Below are 19,318 nucleotides of genomic sequence, written 5' to 3'. Positions count from 1 at the left end.
ATAAAGACAAAGGCTACTGACACTTCTGGAGCATTTTGGCATTATTCTTCAGCTCAATTGGGCCCTCTGGTGGTAGAAAGCTGCTATTACAAACCTGCAAATGACCAACATACAAACGTAAAATAAAATGTTAAATAATGTGAATAACTATTTAACAGGGGGAAAAGCCATTTTTAAAAGGTATTTTTCACTCCAGAAATGATCGTGATTGGTTTTAGTGGATGCAACACAAGAAACAATTATCATAAACATATTTTAAATATAGGCCTACTAATATTACTAAAAGAGATCAAACAAGTGGTTTTTATGGTCTGGGGTGTTAGAGGGAAGGGGTTTATCAAGATTAAGAAAAAAAAAAAAACAGGACACAATTTAGAAAAAGTGAAACAGGAATAACACTTTCATTTGTGAAGTCTTCGGTTTTCACTTCCGTCATGCTCCTTTAATGCGAAACCTGGGAAGTGCGAGACTCGTCTTGTGTTCCACCTCCACGCTGAAGCTTTCCCTCCTCCGCTCCTTCCTTATCAGGAAACAAGGTAACATTATTTAACATAAACCTAAAACTAAACCTCTAGTAAGCGGGTCTTATTTTCAATCTCTCAACTTGAAACTGGACGATAAACACTTTAGTTAAGTTGTTATTAGACCGTATGTCACACCGTATGTTTGGGGTGCCCAAACAGTGGATCGCGATCGACAGGTAGATCGCTGACTGATTCTCAGTCGATCGCGAGATGTTTAGTCAATATAAAATACAATCGTAAAATAGAAACGTGATTTCAATTTCATATCATTGCAGTGTTTCCCACACATAGACGATACCTGGGTGGGGAGCCCAAGTATACTTCCTGTACTACCTGTATTTATTGTCTTGTATTTATTTATGTATTGTTATTGTAAATGTATTTATTTTTCATTTATTCATTTATTCCCTTCGGGTTATAAGGGAAAGAACCTCTCTGAATGTCTTCTCTCCACGTTCACATATAAAAGGTTTCCTGAAACATATCGCATCGTGTTCGTGTTTATTTAGAGAACTAGCAATTCTCATATTCTTGGAAGAAAGAGAGTGCAGACACCTGTGAGCATCGCGGGGCACGAGGCACACCAACACACACACACACTGCTGTAGTCTGTGAACATCTCCACACAGATTAAAGTTGTTTGTTGTAAACTAAATTAAGGGAAAAACACGTGATATAAATACAAACTTAATACTAAAATGTAGCCTACCCTAAAATAAGAGTTTTAAAAAAAGTATGTCGATATTGCATTATTTTTTACAGAACTCTCATTTATTATTTTCTGTTTGTTGTGTGAGTATTAAATGCGTTTGTAGGCTGTTGGGAAAGGCTATGGCTCACTATGTGGACTGGTAGATCTCGGCAGACTGGCAACTTTAAAAGTAGATCTGGGTTTCAAAAAAGGTTGGGCACCCCTGAATATGAGATCGTATATGTCCTGTGTGTTACAGGTGACAGTAAGAAGATCCAGAGGAACTCGCCCTTTCACCAAAAGGTATGCTGAACGTTTTTATCGCTCAAAACATGACGGCTCTTTTTATTTTTACACCGAGTTGGAGTTTACATTTTTAACAGCTAGACTGGACATATAGGTCAGTAGGCTACATACAGTATTAACCTATGATTCAATTCTTCCTTGTCATCAATGAGCATTTTTTCATTATCCACGATTGAATTCTTCCCTTGACAAATGACCTCACTTCTGCCATTCATGTGTTTTGAAGGCTGTGAATTTAATGCTGGTTTAAAAGCCCTTTATGCAGTATTTACATGTTATTGAATCATCAACTGGCAATAAGCTATTCAGACCAATTTGTTTTAACCAGGCTGTAACCATTTTTATTTCTGTAAAATGGGCATACTGGACGCATGTAATATCTTCACATGTATTCCAGGGGAGAATAATGGAAACTGTTTCGTTTCCCTAGGGGCCCAAGCTCCATTTTAGTGTTTGAGACTATTTAGTCCTGACTCATATGCCCCAGTAAAAGGCACTGTAGCTGGAGGTCATGCTTAAAGATAATTAAAACCAAAGCAAATGCATTTTCAGACGGTTATGTGTTTCCTTTCAGCGGTTATTTTGTATCCAAGCTATGTCTATAAATGAGTCTAAATTTAGAAAACTGCTGACACGTTGCAAACAAATGTAACATACAAGGAACTAATGACTGGAGCCCTGAGGACAACAAGAATAAACAACCCTGACACATCCATTTTCGCAAAATGTAACTTATTTGTTCTCAAAATATGTTGATGAATGTCCTATTGCATAAACAAAAGATCGGGGTCAGGACATTTTAAGAGTGCTTCTAAAAATAAACAAAGTGTGTGCCAAAGTGATTTGAAATAAATTAGAGAGAAGAAAAAAAAGTACATAAATGCAAACACTTAAACACACTAACACAGGCATGATTAGGTTCATGCATCAGGACATGCAAAATCATGTCAACATTGAAAACAGTGGCGTTAACGTGAATCATTGTTAAGACATCGCTTAAAGCTAAGTGATTCATTTAGACTGAACCTGCTCTACAAGCTGGGCCTGGGTTGTGAGCAGTGATTTTCCCCTGCCCCACAGCACAACTCGTTAGCCTTTAGATGTGATGTTAAGATCAAGTGAGTCTTCACCAAATGTCTGGACCAGGTTGTTGACTGCCTGCTGGTTGTGGGTCAGTTATACTAGTGCATCCACTACTCCACGTTTTGCCTTAAAGGCAAATTGTATGGTATCAAGTTTTCTAGACAGGTGGTCACACACTGCTCTCTCCATACATTTAGACATCACAGGGGTCGGGGTCACTGGCATGTGTCTTTTGGGGGATTTGGATTATGGTAGATTCCTTCCACTGTTTGGGACACACCGAGAATCCAAAACTGTGGGCAGCTGTGGCTCAGGTGGTCGAGTCTCAAACAGAAGGTTGGGGGTTTAATCCCCAGCTCTGCAGCCACATGTCTGATGTGTCCTTGGACAAGAAGACACTCAACCCCATTTTTTTCTACCTGCAGAGTAGTGTGGCTGCAACTTTCTCCTCTAGTTGTAAGCTGTGAATAGAGTCCTGGTTGATATCCAAGAACAGGGAGATGTTATCAGGGAGCTGGAGGATCTTGTATTCCTTAAACATTCATTTATTTGTGACGCCTTCATGACAGGTTTATTGTTGTCTTTTCACGACAAAAAAGGCAACAGGACCGAAAACATAATAATGAGAAGTCCGGTTAATTTGATTTACCAGGTTAGATTTATTAATAAACAATGTTTGTTTTAAATAACCAAAAGTTTTAGGCAAACTCCTCCACACTGTCTAAATTGCCCAAATATGTTCGCAACATTTCATGACAGAAATGTGACTAACGTATTTATAGACAGTGCTCTCTCTGTTGGAGCTTTTTGCATAAAAATTATGATTGAAGATCTTTAGCTTTGGTACTTTTCAACATGAAGATTAATATGAGTGAGAATCTATGATTGACAACCTTAACTCATTCTGTGGGAGACACAGTGATTTACGTGTTGGCTAACAAAGAATAGCCTCGGCCACAGACTGGATCTTTGCCGACCCAGCTCCTCTCCAGTGCTGAAATGCTGAACTTGCGGTTCTGGTCTTTGATTACTAAGTATACAATCTTTTAAAAAGGTGTAGCTGTTTTCTAATTACAGTGCAATTAAGTACAAAAGTGTGTAAATATGGAATGATTGAGGTTTTATAGAGTATAATCTCTGGTTTCTTATGACAGCACAGGTTAGATGTGTCTAATTTAGACGTAAGTGTGTTTGATTGTCAACCACAAAAACACAGTATCTTTACTGTTTTACAGTTTTTGCCAAGAGTTATTCAAGTTTGTGTTTTTAACCTCAGACAAACACAAAGGGACAGTCCCTCGGTGAATTGCCTCACTCGTGATTTTTCCCATTTCCTTCGTTGTTTATGTATTGTGGAAGTTGTTATCCTTCTTTATTGAACTAGCTTGGATCACAAGTCAGCCAAGTGGGTGTGTGAAACAAATGAGACAGTGGAGCAATAAATTAGAGGGAAAACCGGAATGGTGGGTGGCATTTCTACCATACAGGTGTACATTAAAGTACACTGGCCCACATGAAATCTAGAGCAATGTGGTAAGACCGCATGCCCCTACACCTTCATCAAAGTTCAGTCAAACAAAATGTTGTAAATCCAGATCCTCAAATTGGTAACACTCAAAAAGACACAGACATGCCCTGTAATGACACACACAACTGTTTTCATTTATTGCTTTTTCACCAGGACTACATGATGGCTACCAATGGCTTCGCCACTGCCACATTTGTGGATACATGTGAGGATGCCTTCTACTTTGAAGGTAAATGTTATGGCATACTTTTTTTTTGCAATCTGTCTCACATTAAGTTTTGAGAGACTATATTATAGTCCATGGTTTCTTTTGTTATTGATGTATTTTACATTATTGCTTTCTTCTAAACTGAAACCCTCGTAGCTTATTTGGTCCTTTTCAAGTACCTACATGCTCTAGAATGACAATAAACCTCTCTGCATCTGCATCCATATTGCTTAGTGCTCATGATGGATTAATGTTGGGTCAATGAGTAAGGTCTTTTACCTGCTTTTTGTAGCATGACAATGAGTAAGGTCTTTTACCTGCTCTTTTCAATCTATCTTGAGATAACTTTTGTTATGATCTGGCGCTATAGAAATAAAGATTGATTCATGAATTGATTCCTAATTGTATCAAATACTCACCACTGTTTTTTACATGTTTGTATACTAATACTGAAATATTGTCTCTTATTCTCCAATGCTGTCTTTCAAAGTGGGAGAAACAGGTAAGACAATACTTGATATTGTTTTGAAGAATAGAAATTTACAGCCCAAGGCATTCAAATTGTTGAATATGTTTGGCTTAAGTTTCACCTCTTCCTCTATATCCTTATCTTTAGCATGGCATAAATGAGGTGTTTCATGTGGGTCATGGTGTCAGTTCTATATTATGTTTTTCCCCACCTCTTAGATAAATGTTTGGATTCGGACGCCTTTGGAAAAACTGATAATTGCTGTCAATGTTGGATCCAAAGCAACAACAACAAATTCCTGATGTTGAGTGATGACGGGCAATTTCAAGCTCAAAACTTGAATATACGGCAGCAGCAGAGAGAGTCTGGTGAGACAAATCCAGCCAGATCCAGTGAAACAGTGTTCTGTTATAAAAGGGGAATTCCAGTTAGATTAATTGTGTTGGGTCTACAAAGCCCAATTCCAGTGAAGTTGGGATGTTGTGTAAAAGGTAAAGAAAAAAACAGAATACAATGATTTGCAAATCCTTTTCAACCTATCTTCAATTGAATACACTACAACGGCAATATATTTAATGTTCAAACTGATAAACTTTTTTCACATATATTCACTCATTTTGAATTTGATGCCTGCAACATGTTCCAAAAAAGCAGGGACAGGGGCATGTTTACCACTGTTATACATCACCTTTCCTTTTAACAACACTTAATAGGCGTTTGGGGACTGAGGAGAAGCTCTGTAGTTGAAGCTCTGTAGGTGGAATTTTTTCCCATTCTTGCTTGATGTACGACTTCAGTTGCTCAACAGTCCAGGGTCTCCGTTGTCGTATTTTGCGCTTCATAATGCGCCACACATTTTGAATGGGAGACAGGTCTGGACTGCAGGCAGGCCGGTCTGGTACCCACACTCTTTCACTATGAAGCCACGCTGTTGTAACACGTGCAGAACGTGGCTTGGCATTGTCTAGCTGAAATAAGCAGGGCTGTCCCTGAAAAACATGTTGCTTAGATGGCAGCATATGTTGCTCTAAAACCTATATGTACCTTTCAGCATTAATGGTGCCTTCACAGATGTGCAATGTAGTAACACACCCCCATACCATCACAGATGCTGGCTTTTGAACTTTGCCCTGATTACAATCTGTATGTTCATCTTCCTCTTTGACACAGAGGACATAACGTCCATGATTTCCAAAAACAATTTGAAAAGTGGACTCGTCAGACCACAGCACACTTTTCCACTTTGTATCAGTCCATCTCAGATGAGCTCGGGCCCAGAGAAGCCAGCTGCGTTTCAGGGTGTTGTTGATACATGGCTTTCGCTTTGCATGGTAGAGTTTTAACTTGCACGTGTAGATGCAGCTACCAACTGTGTTAACTGACAATGGTTTCCCGTAGTGTTCCTGAGCCCACGTGGTAATATCCTTTTACAGAATGATGTCGGTTTTTAATGCAGTGCTGCCTGAGGGATCGAAGCTCACGGGCATTCAATGTTGATTTTCGGCCTTGCCGCTTACATGCAGAGATTTCTCCAGATTCTCTGAATCTTTTGATGAAACCATGAACTGTAGATGATGAAATCCCTACATTCCTTGCAATTGTACATTGTTCTTAAACTGTTGGACTATTTGCTCATGCAGTTGTTCACAAAGTGTTGCCCCATCCTTGCTTGTGAACGACTGAGCCTTTTGGGGATGTTCCTTTTACACCCAATCATGACACTTACCTGTTTCCAATTAACCTGTTCACCTGTGGGATGTTCCAAACAGGTGTTTTTTGAGCTCCCAGTCTTTTGTTGTCCCTCTACCAGCTTTTTTGGAATGTGTTGCAGGCATCAAATTCAAAATGAGTGAATATTTGCAAAAACACAATAAAGTTTATCAGTTTGATCATTAAATATCTTGTCTTTGTAGTGTATTCAATAGAAGATAGGTTGAAAAGGATTTGCAAATCATTGTATTTTGTTTTTATTTACGTTTTACACAACATCCCAACATCACTGGAATTGGGGTTTGTCAATAATGAAAATGAAAACGTTGTGTATTAACTTGATTAGAGTGCTGCAGGACAGGCTGAGATTGGGAAAATGAGCCAGAGCAGAGTATGTCCGACATATGTTCTTGTTTTCACCATAAACAGGCTCAGAGAGTTAGGGTGCGTTCCATTTACCTTGGATCTTAGAGCTGGGAATGACGTCACACCCGAGTTAAACGCGTTCTGTTTGCAATTCGGACAAGCAACAAGGTCGACTCCAGGAGTACTTTTGTTTTGACAGCTTATACCTGTTGATAACTAAATACTACTTGATAGTTTGTGCACAAAAATAACATGACGACATGTCTACAGATAAAAACTGCACAATACTTTCAGTGTGATTGATTTATAATTACACAAAGAAGACTAAGATGCTAATAAACACAAAAGTTACAGCTTAAACGTTACTGTTGATGCACGTAGCAGCCATGTTGGATTTTAACTTGGACTACTTAAGTTGCTCTGAGTATCCGAGTCGGAATTCCAACCTCGGGGGGGCGTTCCTGATGACGTATCAGACCAGCAACTCTTTTTTTCTGACTTCCAAGATCAAATGGAACACACCATTATTTGAAATGTCTGAACACCTCCCTCCCTACAGATATTTTTACCAAACCCTCAAAATTACATTTTATAAAAATAAATTTGCAGAATGGGAAAAAATGATATCAGGATTTATATTGCAGGGAAATAGAGCCTGAGTGCGATATAAAACATAACATTTATTACATTGTCCTATTAAATTGCACCCAATTCAGACAGTGGACTGTCTTTGGTCCTCAGAAATAAACCTGCAAGGTGTGAAGTCAATAGGATGAGGGGTTAGCAAGAACATTAGAGGACAGGCTAAAATGAAATAGATATAAATCAAGTGGATTTGATTCTGCGACAAGCTGCTTTGTCCCCTCTTCCTTACCAAGTGTTTCTTTTAGGCTGCAAATTTCACTTCCAGTTTTACAACAAAAACCCGAGCGAGAAGCCAGGGAAGGCCGTCATTCTGTACTCCAACAAAGACGGCAAAAATATGGTGGTGTCCTGCAGTAATATGCATCAAGTGTGTCCGGTGGAAATGGTGAGTAAAAACAACTACTTTCACTAATCACTGAAAATGTGTGACGTTCCACCTCGAGTGGATCTGTTTTCCCTGAACAGAGACATCTTCATTCCATCTGTACACATGCTAGAAGAAACAGACAGATGTATTTGGGGCAGCTGTGGCTCAGTGGTAGAGTCGGTCGTCCTGCAGTCACATGTCATAGTGTGCTTGGGCAAGAGACTGAACCCCAAATTGCTCCCACTGCTGTGTCAGAAAACAGATGTATGAGTATGAATTGGATTAATTAATACTGATGGACAATTTATATAGCAGCCTCTGCCATCAGTGTGTCAATAGGACCTGCACCATATGAGAAGGATATGCGATGTGCAATGGTATTGTAATAGTGATAAGAATTGCAGTAAATCAAGAAAATGAAGAGTGCATGTTGGCTTTGACTCTGTTTTCTATGTATATCTGCAATCTTACAGAACAGCTGTGCTTGCAGCATATCCCTTCTAAAATGAACACTTACAAATGTTTTTTTCTCCATTAATTTGGTGCTAATTAATCAGAGAGAAGCTGATAGTGAGCTTTACCTTCATCCTGTGTTTCTTGCAAATGCTCATATAGAATATGCTCATATAGAATATGCTCAAATAGAATATGCTCATATATCATTGCGATTGATTTCCCAGCCCTAGCGTCAATGTGGTGTGTGTGACCTGGAGTGTAAAAAGCGCCAGAAAAGCTCAAGTCCATTAATCTTTAAAGGTCACATATTATGCAAAATACACTTTACCATGTTTTTCAAACACTAATGTGTTTGTAGTTTGTCTACAGATCCCCCATTCAAAGGTCCATCCTCTCTGTCTTTTGTCTGCTCCACTTTTCAGAAAAATGTGTGCTCAAACAGGTATTTTGGAGATTTTCCCTTCATGACATCACAAAGGGCAGTAACTCCTCCCCCAAGTGGTGACACTCCCACGGCTAGGTGTTTGTTCTGCCCACTGAGTCTGCAGATGGTGGTTTCTCACCATTTCTTTATGGTGAGAAACCATAAACAGTTGGGCATGGAGCAAGAAATCCTGAGCCACCCAAGCCCTTCCAGAGAGGGGGCGTGGTCAGACACAGCTCATTTACATTTAAAGCTACAGACACAGAAACAGCCTGTTCTGAGCAGAGCTGAAATAGAGGGGTTTATAGTCAGGATCAAATACAGGATCAGAGTGGATTTAGAACAAGAAACTTCACAGACATGTTTTAGGGAGCTCTGAGACTTATTTAAACTGGTCCAAAAGGGCGATAGTATGTGATCTTTAATTGTGACAAGATTATTTGTTACTAACTTTGCATTTTGGCAACAGTTTCTTAATGCTTTTTAACCAAGCAGGTACCACACGAGGAATAATGAGCCTAGACTTTACATTTGTCTGATGTTTACATGTCTACTAGGAGGCAGTGACATGCAGTAAATAGAAAATGGTTTGTGTTTCAGCAGGATCTTCCAGGTCACATTGAGGAAAACTCAAACAAGGCCATATTCTACCGGGTGAATGTCACATCAACATCTGGCAGGTACCTGTTTGAGTCGTCTCTGTACCCAGATCACTACCTGGGGTTAGAGACCGATGAGAGCAACCCCTTTCTGGAGAAACTGGTCCTGCGTCAGAAAAGTAGAGATGAAGTGGATGAGTCGACCCAGTTACTGGTTTTAACAATTTAGATGAATTCTGCAGTGTTATTTTCGATACAGTGTTTTTAAAATGCTGATTCAAGAAAACCAGAGTTTTTGTTGAATAGATGAACTGGGGGAAAAAAAGTACAGTTTCACACTTAACGATCTGGTTAAAACATAATTTTTGTACCTTTTTAATCGCAAAAAAAACACACATTTGGTTTAAGACAGAAGCCAACATGAAATGAGCATTAATGTCAGAAAACTTTGGCAACTGTATGTTGTGTCTTGGACAAAGTTTAATTTTAATCTTGTAATTTTACTATGTCAGTCTATTATTATTATTATTGTTAAGTCTTTTTCCACAGTGGCCCCAATTCTCTGTAATGTAGAGTTTCAGGTTGAGGCATAAGGAAGAATTATTTTCATTTATTTAGTTTTTTCTGTATGAACAATTGTTTATAAATAAATAAAAAACATTTCTTTACATTTTTAAAGTAGAGGAGCACATTTTTTCTTTTTTACTATTTTCCTCCATGTTGTTACCAAAAAAGCAACATTTAACAAACCCTCTGCGTTTGGTTTTTGCTTGGCCCTAATATTTATTTTTACATTTGGATCTCTAAAGTGTTCAATATGACATCAGATATGTATAAAGAAGATATGAATTAATCAATCCCAATTCATCCACTCAGTTTAGAACTGTGAAGGATATAATGTTATTTCATTAGGCTTTTACTTTTTACTTCCAAAAACATTTTTCATTTCGATGTTTTGATGTTCATTTGAATGTGAAAAAGTGCAGTAAATTATATTTTTTTACTTTTGGAAACCTTTCATATAAAATCATCGTTTGTACTCCTGATGTTGTCGACTCTGTGATCATGTTTGGTTAAAATAAAACAAATTCAAAATAAAGTCTGGAAAGCCAACTTTATTCTGCTGAGGCAGGAAACACAACACTTTTCTTTTCACATCTCATTTTGTGCGTTTAATGTGACACGACATGAATTGAACAGATATCACATATTGATGATTGATTCAAAAGGAGCATTCGACAAACAAAGTGACAACAGACTGAATGCAGATTTTAAAGTGATCTGCCCGACCTGTAACATCGATTCTGGCTGTCATTATAAGCTGCATGCAAGGCAATGTGTGTGTAGCTAATGAATGAGTAAAATGTTCCACGTTGACATGAATACTGGAAGCCATGTTGTTTTCTTCTCTGAACAGACTGCACTTGATATTAAAGTTTTTATGTGCATGTTCTTGAATAAATGCAAATTTCAAACACATGAAGCCGTCTGTACTTTAAACATGATGCACAGCACGAGCCAGTCTGTTACAAAGCTCTTTATCTGACTGTCTCCGGCAGAGGACGGCAGCAGACCCTGCTGTGGATTACACACCGTCTCCTTACGAGAACACGCTTGACTTCATTAGCTGGTGTGTTTGCTGGATGGCTTGAATGTATGATACACCTCAGATCTCCTCCCTACGCCTTTTAATTCACCTTCAGTAGAGCAGCAGGCAGATGTCCACCTGGATTAAACCAGAGGAACTCTAAATATATATATATATATATATATATATATAAAAATAGAAAGCATCGCTGCAAGTCTCACTACAAGACATCATATCTGTGCTGTTCCATGTTTGAAAAATGCTCATCACCACATAACTGAATTAATCAGTCTTTGTTTTGAGATTTATTGGTTTTAAATTATGCAAAGGTAGCCTCAATGCTTCACCTTAAGAAAACAACATAACCTTGCTAGCTTTGATTGATGTAACACTTTCTGCTAGCCCCTTATTTGCTGTCTTAATGTGATCATTTACCTGAAATCAGTTCTTCTTTCAAGCTTTCAAACAGCAGCTTCGAGAGGCAGTAGTGGTTCATATTGACTGTGTGCTGCTGCTTTGGAGAACAAGAAACAAGTCGATTACTGCGTGGGGGGAGCCACTGGTATAGAATCGGTTTATTGACACGTCTCGCTTCAGCTTTAACACAGCTGCTGAGTGGAGCCTTAATATATTCAGAGACGGAGAAAATTTTTCAAACATGACAACAATGGTGCGATGAGTCATAGTCGGACTCGCCAAGTTAGTATGCTGCAGAACCCCAATTACCAATACAATTAGTATGCAATTACCCCTCTTCCCTTTTAGCTTCCATTGATGAAAAAGGTAAATACTAACAGATGGCATTCTGCTCTCATGTCAACACCTGCTGCTCTCTGCAGAAACCACAAAGTTTCTCTTAAGCTGAGGGCGACAACAGGACACACAAAGTGGATTGTGTGTGTGAATTAGGGGTTAGTATGGAGGGTGAACTATGACACAAACACTGCTCTGCTCTGTTCTTCCTGATGGGTCTTAAAGAAAAGATTATGTACAAAATGTGTTCCAAACAAACCATTTAACAAATCCGCCACATGAAAATAATAAATTAGCTGTCAAAGGACTTCTTCCAAAGAAGATGAAGTTGTTATGTTGTAATCATACATGTCTCCTGTAAATAATTGTGATGTAGAAAATGGGCGTGACATTTGGACGAGCTAAGGGTCAAAAACTAGAGGGGAAACATTGAGTCCAAACGGAGGCTCAACTCCCTCGTTGTTGTAGAAAAAAATGGACACCTGTTTAACTAAACTGAGCAAGAACTTACCACATGGACAAGCCTGAAGTGATGGGCATTGATGACAACTATACACGTGTGAATCGCTGTCGTATCGTCAAAATGGTATATATTTATAAGAATTTACATGGAACACCTTGAATTTTTACAATCAGCCAGGACCAGACTGTTCCCGTCCCCAGCGTCTCGGTCCTCCCAACTTCCCCAGTCCACAGTCATGTTCATTTGCTCCACAGCAGGGCGATGGCTTTGCAGATGCCCACGTCGTTGTAGTTGAAGTAGCACAGGCCGGCGAAGGTGACCGTCGACAGGAGGAAGAGACCTGCGTTTGCCATCTTGATCTTTGCGTCGCCATGGACGTAGTCTGTTAACACCTGCCCGATACCCCTGCAAGACAAACAAATTAGCCCAATTAGCAATAACATTATGACAACCTGTCCAATCTAAGGATATGTTCTACCATAAATTCTACTTTTACAAAGCGTCTATGTTTTCAGTTTTTAATGACATGTACATGATACATCTACTTTATATTTATTATTAAAGGTGGGTGGTGGTTGTGTGCTGGAGTGCATTATAATGAAAGGTCTTCCTAATATTTTGCTTCCCTATTAACTTAAAAGAAGGCAGCTAAATATTAGGTACACCTTCCCCCCCAAAAACTATGAAAGCAATGCTTAAAAAATGACTGCTGTGTAGTGTAAGCTAGTCCTATACTCTTATAAAGATGTCTTTTATTTATTTATTTATTTATTTATTTATAGAGAGGAGAGTGGGGGATGACATGCAGTAAAGGGCAGAGGTTGGATTGGAACCCATGGGCTGCTGCGATGAGGACGATAGCCTCAGTACATAGGGCGCGCAACATAACCACTAGGCTATCTGCACCAGCTAATCCTTTACTATCCAAGAACAAAACTCCCCCTCACATCTCTCATGGCTGCTAAGAAACAACCCAGATGGTTGGCCCACAACTCCTGCAGCCCCGGAGAGACAACTCTGTTGAAGTCAACATGCTCAACTTTCAATACTTGGCCAGAAACAATATGAAGTCTGGGAAGCTGCTCGGTGACATTTCCTGTGATTTGATTGATCCCCAAACAAATATTCATTCATCCACGCTCAATTTAAACAAAACATCAGAAACGTTTACAGAAACTTTAATGTTGAACTATGGCAAAACATTTCCACATGTATTGCTTTGTTGGAGGGTTAACGTAGAGTCGGGTTTCCTCTGGTTTAATTGGCGCTGTGGACAGCCGAACATTCCTAAGAGTATAAAATCCTATTAGGCATTATCCTGAGAGCCAGCTGAAAGGAGGAAGCTTTCCAGCCTACTCATGCTTTAACCATTGGCTGTACTGACCCCAAATCACACTGGAGACTTCATCTAAGTGGTTTTGGCCAGAGAGGACAGGTCTTGACCCTTTGTGATACAGACCTGCCCTGAAAGCTGTTGCTTAACCGGACTTATCACTTCTCATGACTGGGATTTGTGGCCTACACCTGCCACGCGGTTCAGTCTGCGCTATGACTGATGGACGAACACACCGCTGTGACGCTAAGCTAAAGCCGCCCTCTGAAGTCCGCAAACAGAGCCAGAGCTAACCGGGGCTGATTGAGTATTGGCTGACAGCGACGGCGAGATGACTTACACCAAACCGCTGTGTCGTAAAGTTTCCCTTTGTCTCATCGGGGTCAGTGAACAAACTAAATCTTTGTACTTTGGAGACACGGTTGGGAAATAAGCTCCACTTTCATTCATGCTCCCTCATTAATCACAATCTGCTGGTGTCTGACCACACAAGTCAGGAACACTGTAATGGCCCTGGAAGCTGAAGAATCTAAACTACAACTCCCTGCTGACAATTTGACAAGAGAAACAGAGCTCAACAATGACCGGCCACATTTACTGCAGCTCTGGTTCTGCAAGAAAATGTCCCTATACAAATCCTCTATTGACATTTCAATAAATCCTTATCTCAAGAGAATGAAGCCTGAAACCATGACAACCAGCTAACCCAATACTCGTCACTATAATACATTTGATTCGGCTAAATTCCAGCAAACTACTTTCTTTGTGTTTCAAGTCCTTAAACCTGCTTTTAATTTCATTATAAACTTGTATGACAGATTCCAATCTTCAGATATCTCCAACCAAATCATTAGTGACACACGTTAAGCTTAACCCTAAGAGAAGTCTAAAAGCTCCACCAAAGACGATTGGAGAACCCGAATTTCTAACATAACACTTCTTTATCAAGTTGTTTTCATTCTTGGAGGAGACCTCTAAGGATAATTTACTCCTGATACAGCTCAAAAACAAGCTTAAAAAAATTCCAGACATTCAACATCTCCACAAAATGTGAGACTACTCAGGGTACCTACAAGTAGGGATGAAGATCTTTCATGTTTTATTGATTCACTTATTGATACTCCTTAACAATCTAAGTCTTTGTCGATGCCACTACAGACACTTTTCCATTACTTGTTGGAGAGAAGACTGTTTGTTTTTGACAGAACTCGTTTATCTATTTTTTCATTGCTCGGAAAATAAACAATCAATTTGTCATAATAGCAAATGTTGTGAATTCGATGCATGACCTTTGAACTCCAGTGAATAACATTTTTAAGAAACAACGTATGGAGGCTGTGGTCCTCCAAGTGGGCGGCCCAGGTTCGAATCCGACCTGTGGCTCCTTTCCCACTCTCTCATCTCTACATTAAAGACACAAAAAGCCCAAAAAATAAATAAATTCTTCCCCCCCAAAAAAAGAAGCCACTGTGATTTTGGATCTGTCGAAATCTAATCAATTCATCCTTAAATACAAGCTGGTGTTTTTGCCAAATTTGAAGTTTTTTTTTTTAGTGTTTGGGGGATTCTGCTTTTCAAAGAATGTCAAGGACAGTGCGAAAGTATTATATCCGCTGTAGAGATGTGACTGAAGTGAAGGTATTAAAAGAGTGCAAGGAGTTCATTATTAAATAGAAATAATTAGTTCCAAACTCGACTATGGGTTTGAATGAAAAACCTTGATTTGTACATTTTCATGACTAACATCTTCAGGACTAATTCTATCAGGGTTTGGGTAAATGTTTGCAGGTCTTACCAGTGCCCGTGCAGGGTCAGGGCAGCAGCCAGAGAGTAGTCGACGAACGGAGAGGGACTAAAATATGCTGCAGGTCCCAAGGCCAGCAGCAGGATGCTCACTACTCGCTCTCCTGTCCAGTGCAGAGAGGCGGCTTTAGAGCCAGAACCCGCTGAGGAGTTAGAGAGACGAAAGCAAAGTTAATGATCTGCATGCTAAAAGAAGATAAAAACAAATCTATCTTAAAACACAAAGAGAAATAGTTTGATTTGTTGTAGTATACAGGAATAGGTTGCGATTTTGAGATCTTCTTTCTTACTGAGTTAGACCTTCATTTGTCACGTGCAAAACAAATGTATCCAACATCAAACAGAGGATCTCATACCTATCAAACACAACTTTCAAAGGGACCACATATTTTCACAAGCAAACCCACAGTTAAAGGTACATTTACAAAAAGCCAATTGGAAACTAAAGCTCTGTCGCAAGGAAAGGTTTAAAGGTCACATTATTCCTCCTTTCAATCAGTGTAAATAAGTCTCAGAGATCCCCAAAACATGTGTGTGAAGTTTCTAGTTCTAAATCCACTCTGATCCTGTATTTGATCATGACTATAAACCCCTTTATTTCAGCCCTGCTCAGAACAGGCTGTTTCTGTGTCTGTACCTTTAAATATGTAAATGAGTTGTGTCTGTGTATTTTGCATAATATGTGACCTTTAAGATACACATTCTGTAAAGCTAGATAATCTCCACTTTGATGAATTGTGATGCTTTTTAGAAGCAAAGGCTAATGTTAAGCTATAAACAAGCTAAACCATCATCATTGTAAATCAGCTTTCGTCTTCTCCCAGTTCATCGTGATGAGGATGATGTAACTGATAACCTCCGTAGACTCATTTATCCACATGTTGGAAAAAAAACCATTTACGGTTGTATTAATATTTGATGTGTTGCCGGATAAAACAGTTATGTTAACCCTTGGTTTAATTTCAGGGATCTATAAAAAGAATCGGCTTTGAGACGAAGGAACCAAAAGTGAAAAACTGTCAACTCATTTCCAGGTTTTAGGACTTATCGCTGCAGCAGCGTTTTTACTTGTTTCAGACAAAACACAAGTAGAAGTGAAAAGAGGACACAATGTGGCTCCACATTCGACTGTGAATTATAAACATGTCTGAACCTTTTTCTCATTCATCAAAATATGTCAGAGTAATCGCAGATCACTGTTATTGTGCAATGTTTAAACAATTTATAAAAACTATTAGTGGTTAAAGAGATCAGTGGTAAATAGACTTAAGCTTGTCTAGCTTTTCTAGTCTTTCACTACTCAAAGCCCTTTTACACCGCAGGTCACACCTACACATTCACACACTGATGGCAGAGGTTGCTATCTAATGTATTACCTAATCTCATTCATAAAACATTCACACGCCACTGATGCAGCACAGGGAGCAATTTAGGGTTCTGTACCCTGCACAAGGACACTTCAACATAAGGCTGCAGGAGCTGGGTAAGCCCCGACCTTCCAGCTGAGAGACAACCCACTGAGCCACGGCCCCGGACTGTACATACAGTTTTCCAAAAACAATGAGATTTTTCAGTGTTAACATTTATGTTGTCTTTGTGATATTTTCCAATCAAATATAAAGCCCCCATTCATTCTGAAGTCACTACATTTATTTTTCCTAGTGCCAATTAGAATGTTAGGAATTTTCCTTTTCCAGACATCCGTTATTTCTTGTTGTGAAGTATAAAAAGATTTAGTAAAAAGAAAAAAATATGGTTTTTAATTTCGCATAACAAGTCAGATTAGTATATTATTAACAAAAATGTGGTTTAGAAAAGTAGAAATGACACATCTGTATTAACAGATTCATTTTGATCCCAAGGGGAAAAAAAGCGTCCACCCTTACTTGTAGATGACCCAGTAACCTGAACATTGTGGGTCACAGTGGGGGTAAACAGCTTTAAACAGGCCTTAAGTGAACCGGTGTCAAAATACGAAAACCACTCTGAGCATCTGAGGTGCTAAAGCTGGACCGCAAACCAGCAGTCATAAATCATCGAGGCAGTAAGCTAGTTGCTATTACTTCAAACAGGAAAAACTAGAGGTGTGTAAACACAACAATCTGCAGAATAAAAGATATATCTGTCGTCGTCAAAGCCAAAACCAATACTAACATTAAGAATCAAACACGCTGTCCTGTTTGTTGGTGCTAATATGTGCATGTCCTCACCTCCAGAGTAAAGTATTCTGGACTTTGACCATTGGAGCAGATCATTATCACATGCATACACAATGCAATGTGCTATTATACTGGGTTTGAGTAATACTGGGTTCAAAAAGCTGTATTTATAACTGGGTTAAGCTCAGAAAAGGTGAGAAAAGTGCAGCTTGTAATGTTAAAAAAATGTGTTGCTTCAACCCAGTGGTAATGTCTACTCCAGTTTTGAATGTATTAAGAGTTTGTTTTCTGTTGTTCTGTATCTGCATACTTCCTGTAACTTATGTATGTAAAAGAGATTCTTTTTCAATTGTAAACACTGACCGTGCAGAGCCTGTGACGAATGGATCCTCGCCGTCAGCTGGTACGGCTGTTCCTGGTATTTGTATGGTACAACCAGCGGCCTGGCCAGCAAAGTGCTTTGGTAAAACAGAGCTGAAAGAAAAGACAAAAAATGGTTTCCCAAAGGTGGCACAAAGTATAAAACTTAACCACAGCTTACACTGAAAGAGTTGTAAACAAAGAGCCTCGGCATGAAATCCATATGAAGAAAATCAATCAAATACTTAGATTATTTAGAAATCCGTTTGGTGATCTTTGAAACAAAAATCTCAAACTTTGAATGGTTCCAGCTCCGTCAGCGTGTGGATTTGCTGCTTTTTTAATTTTCATTATGGAAACAAGAATTCTTTGTTTGGAAATTTTCATTTAAAAAAAAGTAAAAAAAAAAAAAAAAAAGAGATGGGCTATTTAAAGATGGGCATTTTGCTTATCTTTTCATATACTTAATTGTTTATCAATTTAAAAAATATAAAATGATATTTCTGATAAACTGTTTATTTTAAAACGCAGCCTTAATTTTTTTTTTTTTACTATATTTTGCCTTTATTACGAACAATTAAACTGTTGCTCTAACTAATATAGTAACGAATAAAATATTCAAACTATCAAATATATTTCTGTTTCCCCACGAGTTGATCTTAAAAACATGCTCTCTGTCTTGAAAACCTCTGTTTTCTGGAAATGAGCAGTAAAGCAGATGTTTAGTATTACATCGGAATCATGTAAACACAAAGAGCCAAAGAAAAGCAGCTTGTGGTTTCCACATAGACACTTTATGGTTTTGGAAAGTGTCCACCCATTCAGTCAAATGAGGGCGGTGGCGAGCAGTCTTCACCTAACATGAACTTTAATTAAAGGAGAATCTATGCTCCTCCGTGAGGTTTATGCATGCCGAATTCAAAAGTGAGACTTCTCATCTTGGAAAATGTCCTCAGTTAACTTCTGCATGATACTTAAGGTTTAAAAAATGTATTTAAAGTTATAATTATCATATTTCTGAATGGGGTTCTGCGCCTGTCGAGAGAGCAAAAACGCCGTGGTCGGACAGAGTGATGTCATAATGGCAGCGAAATTTAACCGAACCTCAGTGAACTCACTAAGAAACCATCAGTGTGAATTAAACTTTAACACTAACCAGTGATGATAGTGAGTAATAAAAACACTGACAACATGTTTATCTAACGAGTCGTGAACTTGAAGGGAGAAGTCTCCCCCCTGTCCTGATTTGTTCATACACAGTTTAAAATGACGCACTCTCCGTCGTATTAACATCAACTTACCACACAACAGTGACCACATTTATCAGAAGACAGAGAAAATATAGAAATACTCACGTTTGACTCCTCTACGACACACAGAACTCAACCTGACGATAGTCGCCATGATGATCAATTCACCAAGGTCACCACGGTTACCCGGATGTACTTGTTAAATCTTCGGAAGCACAAAGATATTCAATGTT

At 38.8% G+C, this 19,318-nt stretch overlaps 2 protein-coding genes across 3 annotated transcripts; one reads left to right on the top strand and one right to left on the bottom strand.

Moving 5' to 3' along the window:
* Positions 1-415: 415 nt before the first annotated feature.
* Positions 416-10,475, top strand: LOC109992315 (interleukin-18). Of its 2 annotated transcripts, none has more exons than XM_020644866.2 (7): positions 416-536; positions 1,475-1,518; positions 4,286-4,361; positions 4,831-4,842; positions 5,028-5,177; positions 7,776-7,915; positions 9,381-10,475. In XM_020644866.2, the coding sequence occupies exons 1-7, from the start codon at positions 446-448 to the stop codon at positions 9,603-9,605; spliced, it is 738 nt and encodes a 245-aa protein (XP_020500522.1). In that variant the 5' UTR covers positions 416-445; the 3' UTR covers positions 9,606-10,475. The 2 variants fall into 2 exon arrangements, with proteins under 2 accessions (XP_020500522.1, XP_020500521.1); XM_020644865.2 differs by having other exon boundaries at positions 417-536; positions 9,378-10,475.
* On the bottom strand, positions 10,472-19,291 carry sdhdb (succinate dehydrogenase complex, subunit D, integral membrane protein b). The gene is made up of 4 exons (XM_020644867.3): positions 19,191-19,291; positions 17,839-17,949; positions 15,309-15,459; positions 10,472-12,585 (listed from the first exon to the last, which is right to left on the bottom strand). The coding sequence occupies exons 1-4, from the start codon at positions 19,237-19,239 to the stop codon at positions 12,420-12,422; spliced, it is 477 nt and encodes a 158-aa protein (XP_020500523.1). The 5' UTR covers positions 19,240-19,291; the 3' UTR covers positions 10,472-12,419.
* Between the last annotated feature and the right edge of the window lie 27 nt (positions 19,292-19,318).

This window comes from Labrus bergylta, chromosome 11 (genome assembly GCF_963930695.1).
Source record: "Labrus bergylta chromosome 11, fLabBer1.1, whole genome shotgun sequence".
Lineage (NCBI taxonomy): Eukaryota > Metazoa > Chordata > Actinopteri > Labriformes > Labridae > Labrus > Labrus bergylta.
The sequence above is the reverse complement of the archived record's forward strand: the minus strand, read 5'-3'. Positions and strand labels throughout refer to the sequence as shown.